At 41.6% G+C, this 15,407-nt stretch overlaps 1 protein-coding gene across 4 annotated transcripts in view; it reads left to right on the forward strand.

Annotated features, from left to right (window-relative positions):
* ALPK1 (alpha kinase 1) overlaps nt 1-15,407 on the forward strand; it is a 144,400-nt gene that overhangs the window by 112,649 nt on the left and 16,344 nt on the right. For all 4 annotated transcript variants that reach the window (XM_063603872.1, XM_063603874.1, XM_063603871.1 and 1 more), the window contains 2 exons: nt 1,961-2,159; nt 14,087-14,146. In XM_063603872.1, coding sequence (XP_063459942.1) covers nt 1,961-2,159; nt 14,087-14,146 — 259 coding nt within the window. The remainder of the gene's footprint in view (nt 1-1,960; nt 2,160-14,086; nt 14,147-15,407) is intronic.

A 15,407-nucleotide genomic window follows, 5' to 3' on the forward strand; every position in this document is an offset into this window, starting at 1 on the left:
TCACAATGACAGCAATGATAGACTCAGACCAAAAAGATTAATAGAGTAAAAAATTTTATACTTAATAAGCACATTGGTAGTTTAAAAATCTTAACATGTTAAGTAAGCATCAGTTTTAAAAAAGAAAGATTATTGTGCTGGTATTTGGCAGGCATTACCTGATTGATGAAAGCCTGTAAATACAAATATCCTGTAACCAATTATGCATATGGTATTTATTAACATAATAGTAAATATCAGATAATTGACTCAAAGGGGACCCTCTGCAGATCTCTGAACTTGCTTTGTGCAACTCTCTTCTTCTGGTACTCTGCCCCGTTAACTCCCTACCTGGGCCTCGCCACACTCCCAGCAGCTCCATCCAGTTTCCTAACATAGAGTCAGGACAACAAGGGAGCATGTAGGATCTGGATTTGGACCTCCTGTGTTCAAACCCCAGCTCTTAGTCATGTGACCTTGGCATATCACTTCACCTCTCTGCATCTCAGGTTTCCCATCTTACAGAAGAGAATAATAATAGAACGTGCCTCTTAGGATTGCTAGGAGGATTTATTGAATTAGTGCATATAAATCACCTAGCACTGTGCCTGGCACCTGGTTTTGCCCAGTAAGTGTTAGTACTTAGGATTATGTGGTGATGAAAGCAGTACTTTGTGTAGCAACATTGTGGTAGGAAAATGGGCAATGCTTACAATGCTTTCTAGGCTTCATGCGTGAATAAACATGCCCAGAAAGCGCTCAGCATGATTTAGTTTAGCATATGAAGATAATAGTATTTGGGTGATAAACTCATTTATGCTACTAGCTACGTAACCACTAAATCAAAGGTCTTTAGTATAACACCCTAGCAGAGCAAAAGATGATGATGTTTTTTCATAAAAATTTGATTATTTATTTCTACTTCTCGCTCTTTATGTTACACTTTCATTTCATGCCGGTTTTCTTCTTTTTCTTATTTTATTCATTAACTAAACATGATGATATAAATCAAATATGGACTGTTATCTAAAATTCTGTATTTCTTCCTAATTAAAATGTAGGCAATAAATGAAGCAGAGTGTCATGAACTAATGTGGAAGTTCTCCCAGATGATGATGATTGAAAGAAGAAAACAGCAGAACAATATGTTTAGTGTGACGTCATTTACGTATGAGAGAGAAAGAGATAGGAAGGGTAGGAGAAGGCAAAGCAAGACAACGATCAATTAATGTCTAAATATAAATAAAAGGATAGGCGTTCTGGAAGGAACGTCTCTCCCTAACCATTGTCAAGGAGAATTGGAGCAGGAAGAGAAGAAATAAGATAAGGGGTGGGGAAACTATGGGGCGCTTTTACTTTTTACCCTATATAGTTTTGTTGTTGTTGTTGTTGTTGTTGTTGAGACGGAGTCTCGCTCTGTCGCCCAGGCTGGAGTACAGTGGCTGGATCTCGGCTCCCTGCAACCTCCGCCTCCTGGGTTCAAGTGATTCTCCCGCCTCAGCCTCCCGAGTAGCTGGGACTACAGGTGCATGCCACCACACCCAGCTAATTTTTGTATTTTTAGTAGAGATGGAGTTTCACCATGTTGGCCAGGCTGGTCTCAAAATCCAGGCCTCAAGAGATCCACACGCCTCGGCCTCCCAAAATGCTGAGATTAAAGGCGTGAGCCACCATGCCCGGCCCTAACTTTTTACCCTATGTGCTTTAGTATTGTTTGAGTTTTTAACAACAGGAAGTATGCATTTATCGCTTCTATAATTTTATAAATGTAATGGGGGAAATTGAATAAAGGAAATACTATTTTATTGCACAATTGAACTGGACTTTTCTATTTTCTTTTGGTTCAGCTGCCTAACAAAGTATTTTTCTCTTCCTAGCTGTGGGTTTTGTTGTATTAATGAAAATGCCTCCCACGCTAAGCCTGGCCCTCAGCCTGCCAGCGTTTCCGCCTGGCTCACGATGTTCCACGCTGTTCCTCCAGGCGTCCCTGAGGGCCTCCATCCTCGCTCGGGACTGTGCGGCTGCGGCAGCTATTGTGTTCTTGGTGGACCGGTTCCTGTATGGGCTCGACGTCTCTGGAAAACTTCTGCAGGTCGCCAAAGGTCTCCACAAGTTGCAGCCAGCCACGCCAATTGCCCCGCAGGTGGTTATTCGCCAAGCCCGAATCTCCGTGAACTCAGGTATGCTCCCTCCTGCTGGCCGCCCCCGCGTCCTCAGTGTCTTCTGGTCCCCTTCCCTCCCAAGCTACTTGACCTCTGTGGGACACCCGGAGCACCCGGGCCCTGTGTGCCATCTTTCCGAGCCCGGGGCTCCCCTCCCCCGCCCCTGTGCCCTTCCACCCGCCTCTTTGCCAGCACAAAGGCCCTGGCATAAAGGGTTTCAGAGCCAAAAGCAGTAGAGAAAATTGTGAAAGGGTGTGGAAAATACTAATTGGAGCTTTTGTCTTCTAACAAATCTGTCCTGCTGCTTTCAAACAGGGGTATCTGAATTGCTATACTTCTGACCAAGAGTCTTTAAAAAGCAGATTAGAATTCTACTATTTTCTCTTCGCTCTCCTGTCTCCTTTCTGTAGGGCCACTTGACTAAGCTGACAATAGAGCTGACAAACCCACTGAAGTAATTTGAGGGGTTTTTTTCATCATTCAGAACACCGGTACAGTACCTGATTAGGTCTTAAAGTATCTTTTTTTTCCCTGTCACTTTGAATGAAATGAAAAAGGAGGCTGACATTCTAACTTAAGATGTGGTGTGGAAGAGGGCTGGAAGGGAGGGGGGCCTGCTATGCATTACTGCAAAGTCCACTTCCATAGAATTCTTGAATTATTTAAATTGCTGATAGCCATTAGATTTAGAAACGTGTAGCCTGTTATTCCTGTTTCCAAGACTGAAAAAGTAAAGGATGAAAAGAGAAGGCAAGTTACCCCTCCCAGAAATGGGACTGGTTCATTTTCTGATTGGTTTTAGCTGTTGCTATTATTTTAATAACTCTGGTCTTTAAGAGGTTAAAATCTCTTTACTTCATTTCCTTTGAAAAGGAACTGTACTAACTATGCTAAATAGGACAATTGCTGAATGCAGAGAGGGACAGAGACAAAAGGACACGGGAGAAATGGGCTAGTGGAGGTTACCTTTTCAAAAGCCCAAGTTCATTTACGCTCAAGTTCTTGCAACTGTGCATAAATTGTGCATGTCTTGTTATTTACTTATCTCAAGTAACTCAGGGACAGAGCTGAACTTAGGAAAAATTTCTTCTTTAAAATGTTCCTGATGTAATTTATAATGTGTGGGATATGAAAGAAACCTAACAACTGTTGTTCCTTCTGATGGTGTCAGATGGCAATGATGTATGAGCAGGGCATTCTCTGAGGGAAACAGAGTGGTGAAGGCTGGAGGGTACAGACCGGGTTCTAATATTGGTTCTCATCAAGAAGAGCTTGGAACAGAGTTAATGTAGCATATTTTGTGCCATACAGCATTGCTATAGTGTGACATGGAAATTGAGGTCAAATGGTAAACAGGGACGTTGATAGCTTTGCTTTTACATGTCCAAACTGGTCTTTCAGGTTTCCATTTTTGTTTTTGTTTTGTTTTTGAGACAGTCTCGCTCTGTTGCCCAAACTGGAGCCCAGTGGCCTGATCACAACCCACTGCAGCCTCGACTTCTGGGGCTCAGGTGATGTTCCCCCTTCAGCCTCCTAAGTAGCTGAGACTTTAGGCATGCGCCACCAAACCCAGCTAATTTTTGTATTTTTTGTAAAGACTGGGTTTTGCCATGTTGCCCAGGCTGGTGTCAAACTCCTGACCTCAGGTGATCCACCCACCTCGGCCTCCCAAAATGCTGGGATTACAGGTGCAAGCTGCCATGCCTGACCCGGTTTCCTTTTTTTAAATTAGTTTTGGGAGGGTTTTTAAAATTATTTCTCTCAAGATTCTAACCAGGTGGTATAGCAGTTCTCTCCTGATAATGAGAAAGCTTTGGGATGATCATGATGAATAGGATGCTCCTCTGCTCACATTATCCTGTGTCTAACATAAAGGTCCTGGATCTTTTTCCCTAATGGTTGGGATTGTCTTTTCCTCAAAGACACTATTAAAAGTGCCACAGAAAGACAAATATAGCCTCAGAGTTAAGTCTTCTTGTGTAAACGTCTACCCCAAAACATCTGGAGCCTCCACCTACACTGGGTGTCTCAGAGAGAGAGAAGGACTGGAACTGAGAGCAGGGATGGCTTAGGGGTAACAGAAGAAGATTTGCTGAAAGGAGGCTCTCAGGCCCAGCACTTAGGAATCGTGGGGTGGAGAAGTGAAAGAGATTATATAATATTGTAAGAGGTAAGGAAGAAAAACAAAGGTAATATGAGAGGACAGCAGTCTTGCTATTATCCATCTGATCCAGTGCTTCCTGGTATCCACCACAGGATTCCATCCAGCCAAACACTCAATGTAGTGGGATGTCAGAAGCAAGAGAAGACCCACAAGGCCAGGCACTATGGCTCATGCCTGTAATCCCAGCACTTTGGGAGGCCGAAGCGGGTGGATCACCTGAGGTCAGGAGTTCGAGACCAGCCTGGACAACATGATGAAACCCCATCTCTACTGAAAACTACAAAAATTAGCCAGGCGTGGTGGCAGCCGCCTGTAATCCCAGCTACTTAGGAGGCTGAGGCAGGAGAATCACTTGAACTCCGGAGGTGGAAGTTGCAGTGAGGTGAGATCACGCCATTGTACTCCAGCCTGGGGCACAAGATCAAGACTTCGTCTCAAAAAAAAAAAAAAAAAAAAAAGAGAGACAATTCACAAGGCCTGCTCACCTCACTCTTGCCTGAAATTAGGAGACAAAACCTTTCAAACCACAGTTACAGATAAAGGCTCAGATTTCCAATTCCATTAACATGGAGGACTGAGCACGTGCAGAATCTTCTCCCATTACAAATACATAAATATGGTGAATTAAAGATTTGTAGGTACCTGAAACATAAAAGGTATTTAAAATCACAGCAATAGACTACTGCTTACGACACATAGCCAAAGGAACTTACACTTGAGCAAAGTCCTCAAGGGAAGGGGCTGTCATTTTAATCCCTGGGCAGAGATGAGAGACAATTTGCCTTGTGCCCATGTGAGAAGTAAAATATTTGCATCAAGCTGGAATTCTTAAAGGTTTGCACAGGCTACAAAAGGAGACTGAACAATCCCACCAGCCTGCCCAGAGAAGTTACAAGGACGCTTGCTCTCTGCCCAAGCTCTGGGATGGAGGGGAAAAAAAACTCTCATCTAAAATAAAGGTCTCAACTCTGTGCCGAATTTGAGTGTGGAGTCTGAATTTACTCTGCCCACAAAGCAGGAAACCTGCCATCAAATAATTAAGAAAAAAAAATTGTTCAAGACTGAAATTTCTGGGCCCCAGGAGATCAAATGCAAAACTATACTCTAGAGAAGTATCCACACCCAGGGCCATGGGAATCTCACAGGAAAATATTCTTGGCTAAAGATGACCTTACATTAAAATTTATAAGCAACAGACTGGGCAGTGGCTCACGCCTGTAATCCCAGCATTTTGGGAGGCCAAGGCGGGTGGATTACCTGAAGTCAGGAGTTCGAGACCAGCCTGGCTAACATGGCGAAACCCCATCTCTATTAAAAATACAAAAAATTAGCCTGGTGTGGTGGCAGGCACATGAAATCCCAGCTACTTGGGAGGCTGAGGCAGGAGAATTGCTTGAACCCAGAAGGCAGAGGTTGCAGTGAGCCGAGATCATGCCATTGCACTCCAGCCTGGGTTACAGTGAGACTCTGTCTCAAAAAAAAAAAAGAAAGAAAGAAAACAAAAAAGAAAAAAAAGAGAAAGTAATAGTAATTGATGGGGAATTCCCCACAGAACAGGCAGCGCATGCAAGTTTGTTTTTATATAGACAGGATACAAGAATTCAACTACAAAACCATGGCTGAAGAGCACAGAACACCCTCCCGGTTGGTGAGATAAGCTTTTGGCATTTCACCTGCTAGTAAGGGTGCCCAACTGCCAACCAGACTGCTTCAATGGGGTGAATGAGATAAAATAAATCCTTAGAAAAATGAAGTAAAAAACAAAGATACAAAAATGCAAGCTTAATGTATTTATTATCATCAGCTTCAAGAGTTATACAATTATTTTGGCAAATCATAATAAAAATTTCTAAATGCTCACTCTCAGTGTTTCACTTAATCTCCTCGATTCAGGCTAGCAACAAAAAGACACAAATAGTAGTGCTCCCCAAACTTCAGTGTGCTCTGAATCCCCTAAAGATCTTATTAAAATGCAGATTCCGATTCAGTAGATCTCTGGTATGGCCTGAGATGCTGCTGTTCTGTGAACCTTGCTTGACTAGCAAGGGATCATCTAAAGATTCTAACCATGTGCCTGGCTGCCCACCTGGGACAAATGACCACTAACAACCTTAAAATCAAGGTACATTTTCTACAGCCAGTTTCTCAGATGTTCCAACCCCATAACTGACCTACCGGAAATGTACGCCTGCAATACCATTAACAGTGGGGGAGAAAATTATGGAACTGGAAACTGTATTTAAAGAAAATGTTGAAAATGAAGCACAGAGAGCTAAGTAGATGAAAATAGGGAAGTTTAAAAAACTCAAAGAGATTTAAAAAAACACAGAAGCATAGGAAGACTTCTAGCGGGACTAACTAGACTCAGAATTGGAGAAAATTATGTCTTTACACTGAAGAAGTATATCTAGCCTTGGGCAAAAAAGTTTTAGGCCAGGCATGGTGACTCACACCTGTAATCCCAGGACTTTAGGAGGCCAAGGTGGGAGGGATCGTATGAGCCCAAGAGTTCAAGACCAGCCTGGGCAACACAGGATGATCTCATCTCTACAAAAAATAAACAAAATCAACCAGGTGTGGTGACATGTAGCTGTAGTCTCAGCTACTCCAGAGGCTACGGTGGGAGGATCTCTTGAGCCCAGGAGGTTGAGGTTGCAGTGAGCCATGATTACACCACTGCACTCCAGCCTGAGTGACAGAGCAAGACCCTGTCTCAAAAAAAAAAAAAATCTTTTTAAATAAATTCAAGACCATACCTAGTGTGGTAAACTATAGAAAATCATTCAATAAGAAAGTCTTAAAGAAACAGACAGAAAAGACAGATTAATATAAGAAGTATATTTAGACTAACAAAAAGTATCTTATCAATAATAAGAGTCCAGAAAGCAAGAGAATCTCCAAAAAATTGAGAGGTCATAGGTTTTGACCTCGGATTTTATACCTAGCAAAATTGTCATTCAAAAGTGAGGATAAAATAGACATTTTCAGACCTGATTGGCTAAAAATGAATTATTCTCAAGACAGCTCTCTCATTCACACACACACTCACACACCCACTAAAGGATGCATTTTTCTAAGAAGAAAATTGAACTTAGAATGAAGAAGTGGAGAGTAAAAAAAGATGATGACTAAAGAATGTGGTAAATACATTTAGCCATATAAGATTAAAATAAAAGGGAATTATATGGCAATATCACTTATATAATTAATAAGGTGCAAAAAATCTTGAAATATTACCAAATTGACCAACATTGTATTAAATTAATAATGCATTACAATCAAGGAAGGTTTATTCCAGATAAATAAGGATAGTGGGTTTTATTTTTGTTTTTATTTTTTGGGGGACACGATCTCACTCTGTTACCCAGGCTGGAGTACAGTGGTGCAATCATGGGTCACTGCAGCCTCAACCTTCCAGGCCAAGCAATCCTCCCACTTTAGCCTTCCAAGTAGCTGGGACTACAGGCATGTGCCACCATGCCCAGCTAACTTGTTTATTTTCTGTAGAGTCGAGGTCTCTCTACGTTGCCCAGGCTGGTCTTGAATTCCTGGGCTCAAGCGATCCTCCTGCCTCAGCTTCCCAAAGTCCTGGGATTACAGCCATGAGTCACTGTGCCTGGCTGATAGTTAAATATTTTTAAATCTATTCATTTAGTGCACCACATGCACAGAATAAAGAAGAAAAAGTATGTGTTCACCTAAATAGATTTTTTAAAGTTAACAAAATTTTCAACCGACTTAGGTTAAAAATGCAAACTAGGGATAGAAATGTAATCAGGTGACAGAAACCACACAGTAATTTGAACAGGAAAGTTCAATACAAAGAATTACTATTTCAGGGGATTAGAGTAATGAGGGTTTGGCTGGTGAAAAGTAAAGAGAACTCTAAAGAAGAACTCTAAAACGTGCAGGATAGCAATTTTAAGGTACAGCCACTATTCCCTGGACTCAGATAGAACACCTAAAAAAGAGCTCCTGGCCCTCATACCTACGCACACCACGGCTGAGATCAAGACCTTTTTGGAGAAGGCACAGACATGGCTCGCCGCATGGCAGAGAAGTCACCAAGTTTCCATGCTGGCCGAACTCGCTGGAAACCCACCTTCTGAATGTTGGGGGAAGCCGTCCGCGGGGAGGCTCTGTGTCTTAGAACTCACCACAAAGCTGCCTTTACAGAGTGCCAGGGGAAACTGGTCACCAGAGGAGCCTAACTGACAGCACTCCACTGTAAAGTCAGCTGAGAGGACTGACTGCCGGGTTCGGCTGACCCTCTGCACACTGAGGAGACAGATGCTACAGAAGTCACCTATGTTGCAGGAGTCAGGCACAGGGAAAGCTATGAAAGCCTGTGTTGTAGGAGTCAGGCATTTAGGAAGTGGTACCCGCAGTGGCCTGGCCAGAGGAGCACACCAAGTCAGGATGAGAAGCACCCTTCCCATGCAGCGTCCTTCCACACCCCACGATGACAAGGCTTACCATCTTGCCAGCTGACAAAGGAGAAATGTTTACCAGATCCATCCCCATGATCACAAAGCAGGTATTGAAGGGTGGATTGGAACTGAAAGATGATAAGTTGGAGCTGAAAAATGATAAGTTCCTCCCTGCATAGGAGGGAACTTTCTTAAACTGATAAAAGGAAGTAACTGAAAGCCTCCAGCAAAACCAATGATGAAAAATTATAAGAATTCCTTTTTAAGTCATGTCAAGAAAAAAAGTACCTCATTACTGCTTCTATTTGATACTTCCCTGGAAGTCCTCTTAAGGCAATAAGAAAATGAAAGGAAATAAAAGGTATAAAGGCTAGAAATGAATAAACAAAACCAGTATGATTTGTAGACAATATGGCTGAACACATAGACTACTCCAAGAAATCCACAGATTGTTAGAATTAAGAAATTCAGCAAGGTTGGTGAATACAAAGTCAATATTTTTTAAATGCCCATTCTTAGTTAGCAACAAAACCTAATTCGAAATATATCTTTTGAGAATAGAGATTGCTTTGATAAAATTTATTCGTGTAGGTATTTCATTTGATATCTGTCTTTTTAAATATATTGGTATGAATAAATTTAATTCGACTGTAAGCCATGATTTCGATACTAATTTTCTTTTATTCTCTCTTTCTCTGTTTTTCTTTTTTTTGGGCAAATATATGTGGAAAGCCTGCTATGTGTCAACAATTGCATTAGGCCTTTAGGATAGTTATAAAGATGATCAAGATATGGTTCATTATCAAGTGGTTCAAGTTGGGGGAGAAGACAGAACTATAAAAAAATTAAAAATAGCAAAGCAATGAGGTTTAAAACAGAGAGGAAATTAGAAAGGGAGGGAGGGAAGAAAAGAGGAAGAAAGGCAGAAGGGAAAGAAGGAGGAAAGGAAGGATGAAAGGAAAGAGGTAGAGAGAAAGGGAGGGAGGACAGTAACTTTAAAAATTGACAAGGGAAGGAGACAAGATGAGAAACTCTAAAAACTGCAGATATTATTTCATGCTATATGTTCCATCCTCTGATGAGAATGTGAGAAAGAAAATTATATCCTGCATGGCTGAAAATGGTCCCCTACAAAAATATCATGTTGGACAACTAATCTGAAATAGTGGTATCTCTGGAAAGCAGTTTAGCACTGGTGAGTCTGGACTTTCATGGCAGGCTGCCTTGGTTCATATCTTTTGGTAATGATACTTATCCTCTGTAAGGCCCATTTCTTTATTTGTGAAATGAAGACAATAGAGTGCTTAGATATAATTTAGAACAATGTCCGTCACATAGTAAACACGTAATAAACGGTAGCTCTTATTGTTCTTATTATTACTATTATTACCTTGAAGACAGGGGCTCTGTCTTGTTCATCATTCCATCTCCAGCTCTTAGCACAGTCCCTGGCACAATTCAAACATGTATTTGGATGAATGACAAATAGCTACTGAATATTTGCCCTGTGCCAAGCATTGTTAGAGGTACATGGGACAGGGCAGTGAACAAAACAGACAAAACCTCCTACTGTCTTAGAGTTCACACTCTAATGGGGAGACCCAGGCAATGAGGAAATAATTAAAATATACAATGTGTCTTATGGCAATAAATGACAAAGAAAAATAAAGCAGAGGTGAGAAACGGTGGCAGTGTTTTGGTGATCATTTGCTTTGCAACAAGCCACTCCCCAAAGTTAGTGGCCTAAAACAATTTAATCACAGTTCATGTTCTGGCTACAACAATACACATCCCTCTCATGTGCAAAATACACTCACTCCTCCCTCAGAGCCTCGTACCATTAAGGGTTCAGGTTCAAAGCTTAAGATCTTATCCTCTGAAGTAGGTTTAGGGACAAACAAGTCTTCTCAGGTACTTCTTCTGGGGACACAGAGACTTGTGAACTAAAAGACAAGTTACCTACCTTCCAACACAACTGACATGCAATGGGGATATAGGAAAAGATCATTTCAATAGGCGCTTCTGTGCAAAAGCGGGGGAAATGAGAGTCACTCAGCAGTCACGGTTCATATTAATCTAAAATCTAGCCAGGCATATATCCCAAGTCTTCCTGATGTGAGGACAAGAATTGTTTCTTGATTAGGGCTCACTTTTTCTCTTTGAGAATGGTTCGCCTCAGCTTTTGGATTTGTCCTCTGAATCATCCTTCCTTGTCTATAAAATGCATATATATACTCATACATACATAGAGAGAAACAGAGAGAGAGAGAGACTCTGTCATGCAGGCTGGAGTGCAATGGTGCGATCTCAGCTCACTGCAACCTACAACTCCTGGGTTTAAGCAATTCTCCTGTCTCAGCCTCCCGAGTAGCTGAGACTACAGGTGCACGCCACCATGCCTGGCTACTTTTTGTATTTTTAGTAGAGACGGGGTTTCACCATATTGGTCAGGCTGGTCTCGAACTCCTGACCTCAGGTGATCCACCCACCTCAGTCTCCCAAATGCTGGGATTATAGGCATGAGCCACCGTGCCCGGCCCATAAAATATTTTTTATGAAAACATCTCAGCGTACTCCATGCCTATAGAAAGTTTGACTCCCAGATGTCTCTTTTCATTTTGAACTATCTCTGCCCTTCTTAAATCAAGCTGATATAATTCCTTTAAATACTTTCTAGCTTTTTAACATACTAAATTAGAAAAAAAATGCCTACATTTATCTTTGAATGCTACTTTGGGCTACAAGCCAAAGGGATACAGGACAGCACCCTTAAGATTCTTAGAAGCTCTTTCGCTTGGTCAGAGGGTCTGAGGTCTTAACAAAGTGTTTTACAGCCACGCCCTTGGTTTGATCTTGACCCTAAGGTCACATTTTACTGCCAGTGCCCTGAATTTGACCTTTGCCCCAGGTTTTAATATTTTAAATTTATCTTCAGAATGTCTTGCTGTCTGGAAAAACTATTCTGGGCCATCTTTATTTTCCCTAAATCTTGCTTAAAAATGGAATACAGTAGTCCCCCCTTATTCATGGGGGATACATTCCAAGACCCCCATAGATGCCCAAGCCTGATTGCCATTAATCGAGACACATTTCTGTTTATGTCTTCTACCCACCGATTTAATGCCTTTTCCATCTTAACTAAGCACCTATCACGCACGGTAGCCATACTTTCACAGTTTGAGATGTGACAGCAAAACTAGCACAAATCTCTTTTTCCTTCTTCACCATTTTTGGATAGAGGATGCATCCTTGCCATAGACCTTAGCAACCTTGGCATATGAATTTTTTCCTTCTTTATTAAGTTGAGAATTTTCACCTTCTCACTTAAAGGAAGCACTTTACAGCTTCTCTTTGGCACATCCAAATTGCCAGCATCACTACTCCTGTCCTTTGCGGCCATTGTTAAGTAAAATACGGGTGACTTGAACACAAGCACTGCATTACCTGACAGACAGTTGATCTGATCATGGAGAGGGCTGCTAAGTGACTAATGGGTGATCATCGTAGATAGCATGGATCCACTGGACAAAGGGATGGTTCATGTCCCAGGCAGGATGAGATTTCATCACGCTACTCAGAACGGCACGCAATTTAAAACTTATGAATTGTTTATTCCTGGAATTTTCCATTTAATATTTTTGGACTGTGGTTGACTGCTGGTAACTGAAACTGCAGAAAGGGAAACTGGGGACAGAGGGAACTACTGTAGTTTCTTCTTCAGGTTATTGCTTTCTTCCTGTACTTTATCTTGGGTAACTAAAAGATACACATTTTGGCACTTTCAATATCCTTCCTGGGTATCTCCCTAGCTAGACACCGAGTCCACTTGTTACATTTTGCTACATTCCACATTACTCCTGGAGACCATGTTGCCAAACTTTACAACACCGTATAATGTCTGTTCCCTTTCTCAAACTTCCAGGAACAATTTCTTCACTGCCTTTTGTCTCTGCAACACCCTTCAAGTCTCCAAAGTTTTTGTTATAGTAGTACTCCACTTTTAAGTGCATGATTTTTCCATTGCTACGTTAAAAGTCACTCCATGACGTAGTGGCTTAAAACAGTAATAATTCATTCAGTCTCATAATTTGTAGTTTGGGTGATTATTATAAGTACTGTCAGCTGGAAGCTGGGATAGCTAGAAGGTCTGGAACGGTTTCATCCACACAGTAGGCATTTGGTACTGGCTGCCAGCTAAGAGCCAAGCAGAGGCCTTGGGGGAGGGCCTCAGCTGTCCTCTGCATGGGCCTCTCCATGTGGCGGCCTCAGCTTCCTCAGAGCATTGGGCTAAGTTCCAAGAAGGGAAGGCAGAATTTAAAGATCCCTTAACGCCCAGACTTCTGCCACATTCCATTTGTCAAAACAGGTCACAGGGCCAGTTGTGTTCAAGGTGAAGGGAAATAAACTCTAGATTCCACTTTTTGATGGAAAAATGGCCAGGTCATCATTGCAAACGAGCGTGAAGAATGGAATATACTGGTGTGGTCTTTTTTGGAAATACAACCTACCACAGCCAGAGTGTATGTCTACGTATGTAATTTAAAATAAGATGGTCAGGGGAGGCCTTCAGAGACAGTGACATTTGAGCAAAGACCTGAAGAAGAAGAGAGGAAGCCTTGCAGATATTTGGGATGAAAGCGTTACACACTGAAATAATTGTAAATACAAAAACTCTGATGTGGGAATGAGCCTGGTCTACTCAAGGGATGATAAGGAGGCCACTGTGACTGAAGTAGAGAGCCAAGAAGGAAGGAATAAGTAGTTAGAAGTGAGGTCAAAGAAGTCATGAAAGCCAGATCATGTAGGGCTTAGAGGCACCTAGAAAAAGGAATGTTTGGTTAAAAGGATAGATAATTGTGTTTCCAACAGGTGTCCATAGAATAGGCCCTTCCTATGTGGTAGTAACAAAAATAAGTAAAAACTTGAGAAAGAATCTCCTCACTCCCCACCCCCAAATTCCTGCCTGATAATTCCATAACTAGTTCCTGTCCACGGGCAACTCTATTCCACTTCCTGAAGTATAGTTTTCACAGGGAGGCGGCACAGACTGTTAGAAAAGTTTGCCTCTACTCCTCAAGCCCTGCTCTATGTGAATGAATTATCACATACATAGGAATCTAATTTTCATTTCAGATACTGTCCAACTTCCCACCTTACCAACTTAGGAAAACTTCATCTTTCTTTTCAGTTTTATAGATGATGTCATTGTTGATTTTAAATTATAAAATGGAATGCTTCCAAAGGAGGTTACAGTTCCTGCTGCAATATATCAATCTTAGAACATGAACAACTTGTAGTTGTTAAGTGCATGTTCAAAGCTAATTGTGTGGCATTTGGTTGCTGCTTTTCAGGAAAACTTTTAAAAGCAGAGTATATTCTGAGCAGTCTAATAAGCAACAATGGAGCAACGGGTGAGTACTTTCATATCTTCACAATGACTTTCACCTCAGCCCCGAACAGAGCACTCATTTAATAACAACTTAGTGACTTAATAGTTACTATACATTAGATGTTTCCAGAGCTATCTGGGGCTGGCTCTGCCACTGATGAATGAAGAAGTTTTGATCAAGCAGCTTACATCTCTGTGTCTCTGTTTTCTCTAAGTTAAAAAAAACAACAACAAAGACAAGGAAGCTACTATTGGCCTGCTTCCTTACAGAGTATGCCATCTAATGAACAATCACTGTCAAGGCAGATAACTCAGTGGGCCTTAGAAAGGTTCAACAGCAGCTTTTAAACAAAATTGTGATTGGAAATAAAAGCCTCTAAGTTCAGAAGAGTCTGCTTCGGCTTTATCGATTTAAATGGTTCAGAAAATAGATTTGATTTTTGGTACACAAGAACTTTAATAAAAACTTGTTTCAAAATGGATTTTCTTTCAATATTTAATTATCCATGAAAGGAGGCAAGACCTAATAGTTAGGTAACAAATAACTTAAGCCTTCAGATATCTTGTCTGAATTTCTGGGCATTTAAGTTAGCAAGTTTACCAATAAGTTGAGCACAGTTTCCATTGGACTTTTAAACTCAGCATGCTTGGATGTGAGGTCTCAAACTGCCTGAAACTTGTGGACATTTCTAGTGGGGAGACAGTTTGGAATCCAAATATTAACCACACACCCCTCACTTGTGGCCACCATCACTAAACTACAGTATACACTCTTGTCATCTTGTGTGTGTGTGCACACACACACGCACGCACACAAGGATTCAAAGCTAGGAAGAAAATAAATATTATCTGATGTGACAGAGAATAGTGAGGGGGTAGTAAAGAGTCTGCCTCTATTTTTGATGTTTGACCGACCACTGACAGTTTTCAGGCCACAGCCTTTTTTACTTTTGCCTCACACTGGACAGTCCGATTAAAACAAACAAACAAACAACAAAAAGCCCTTTCATCCACACACCCAAACCCAGCTTACAGGAACCTTTACCCGGCCCCACACCCCAATCACAGTGAAAAGCAAAGCCACTCACCACTCCCTGCCTGAATCAAAGGAGCAGCTTGGGTGCTAGCCTGACTTACCCTAGAAAGTCTCATTATGTGAGCAATAAATCTTCTCATACCCTCTTGGTACATGTGTGGAGTCATCAGTTTTGACATCCAAACAAATTTTCCTCAGATGGGCTCCACCCCACCCTCCGCAAAGCAACCATAAGACAGTGGGGGTA

This window comes from Pan paniscus, chromosome 3 (assembly GCF_029289425.2).
Source record: "Pan paniscus chromosome 3, NHGRI_mPanPan1-v2.0_pri, whole genome shotgun sequence".
Taxonomy (NCBI): Eukaryota; Metazoa; Chordata; class Mammalia; order Primates; family Hominidae; genus Pan; species Pan paniscus.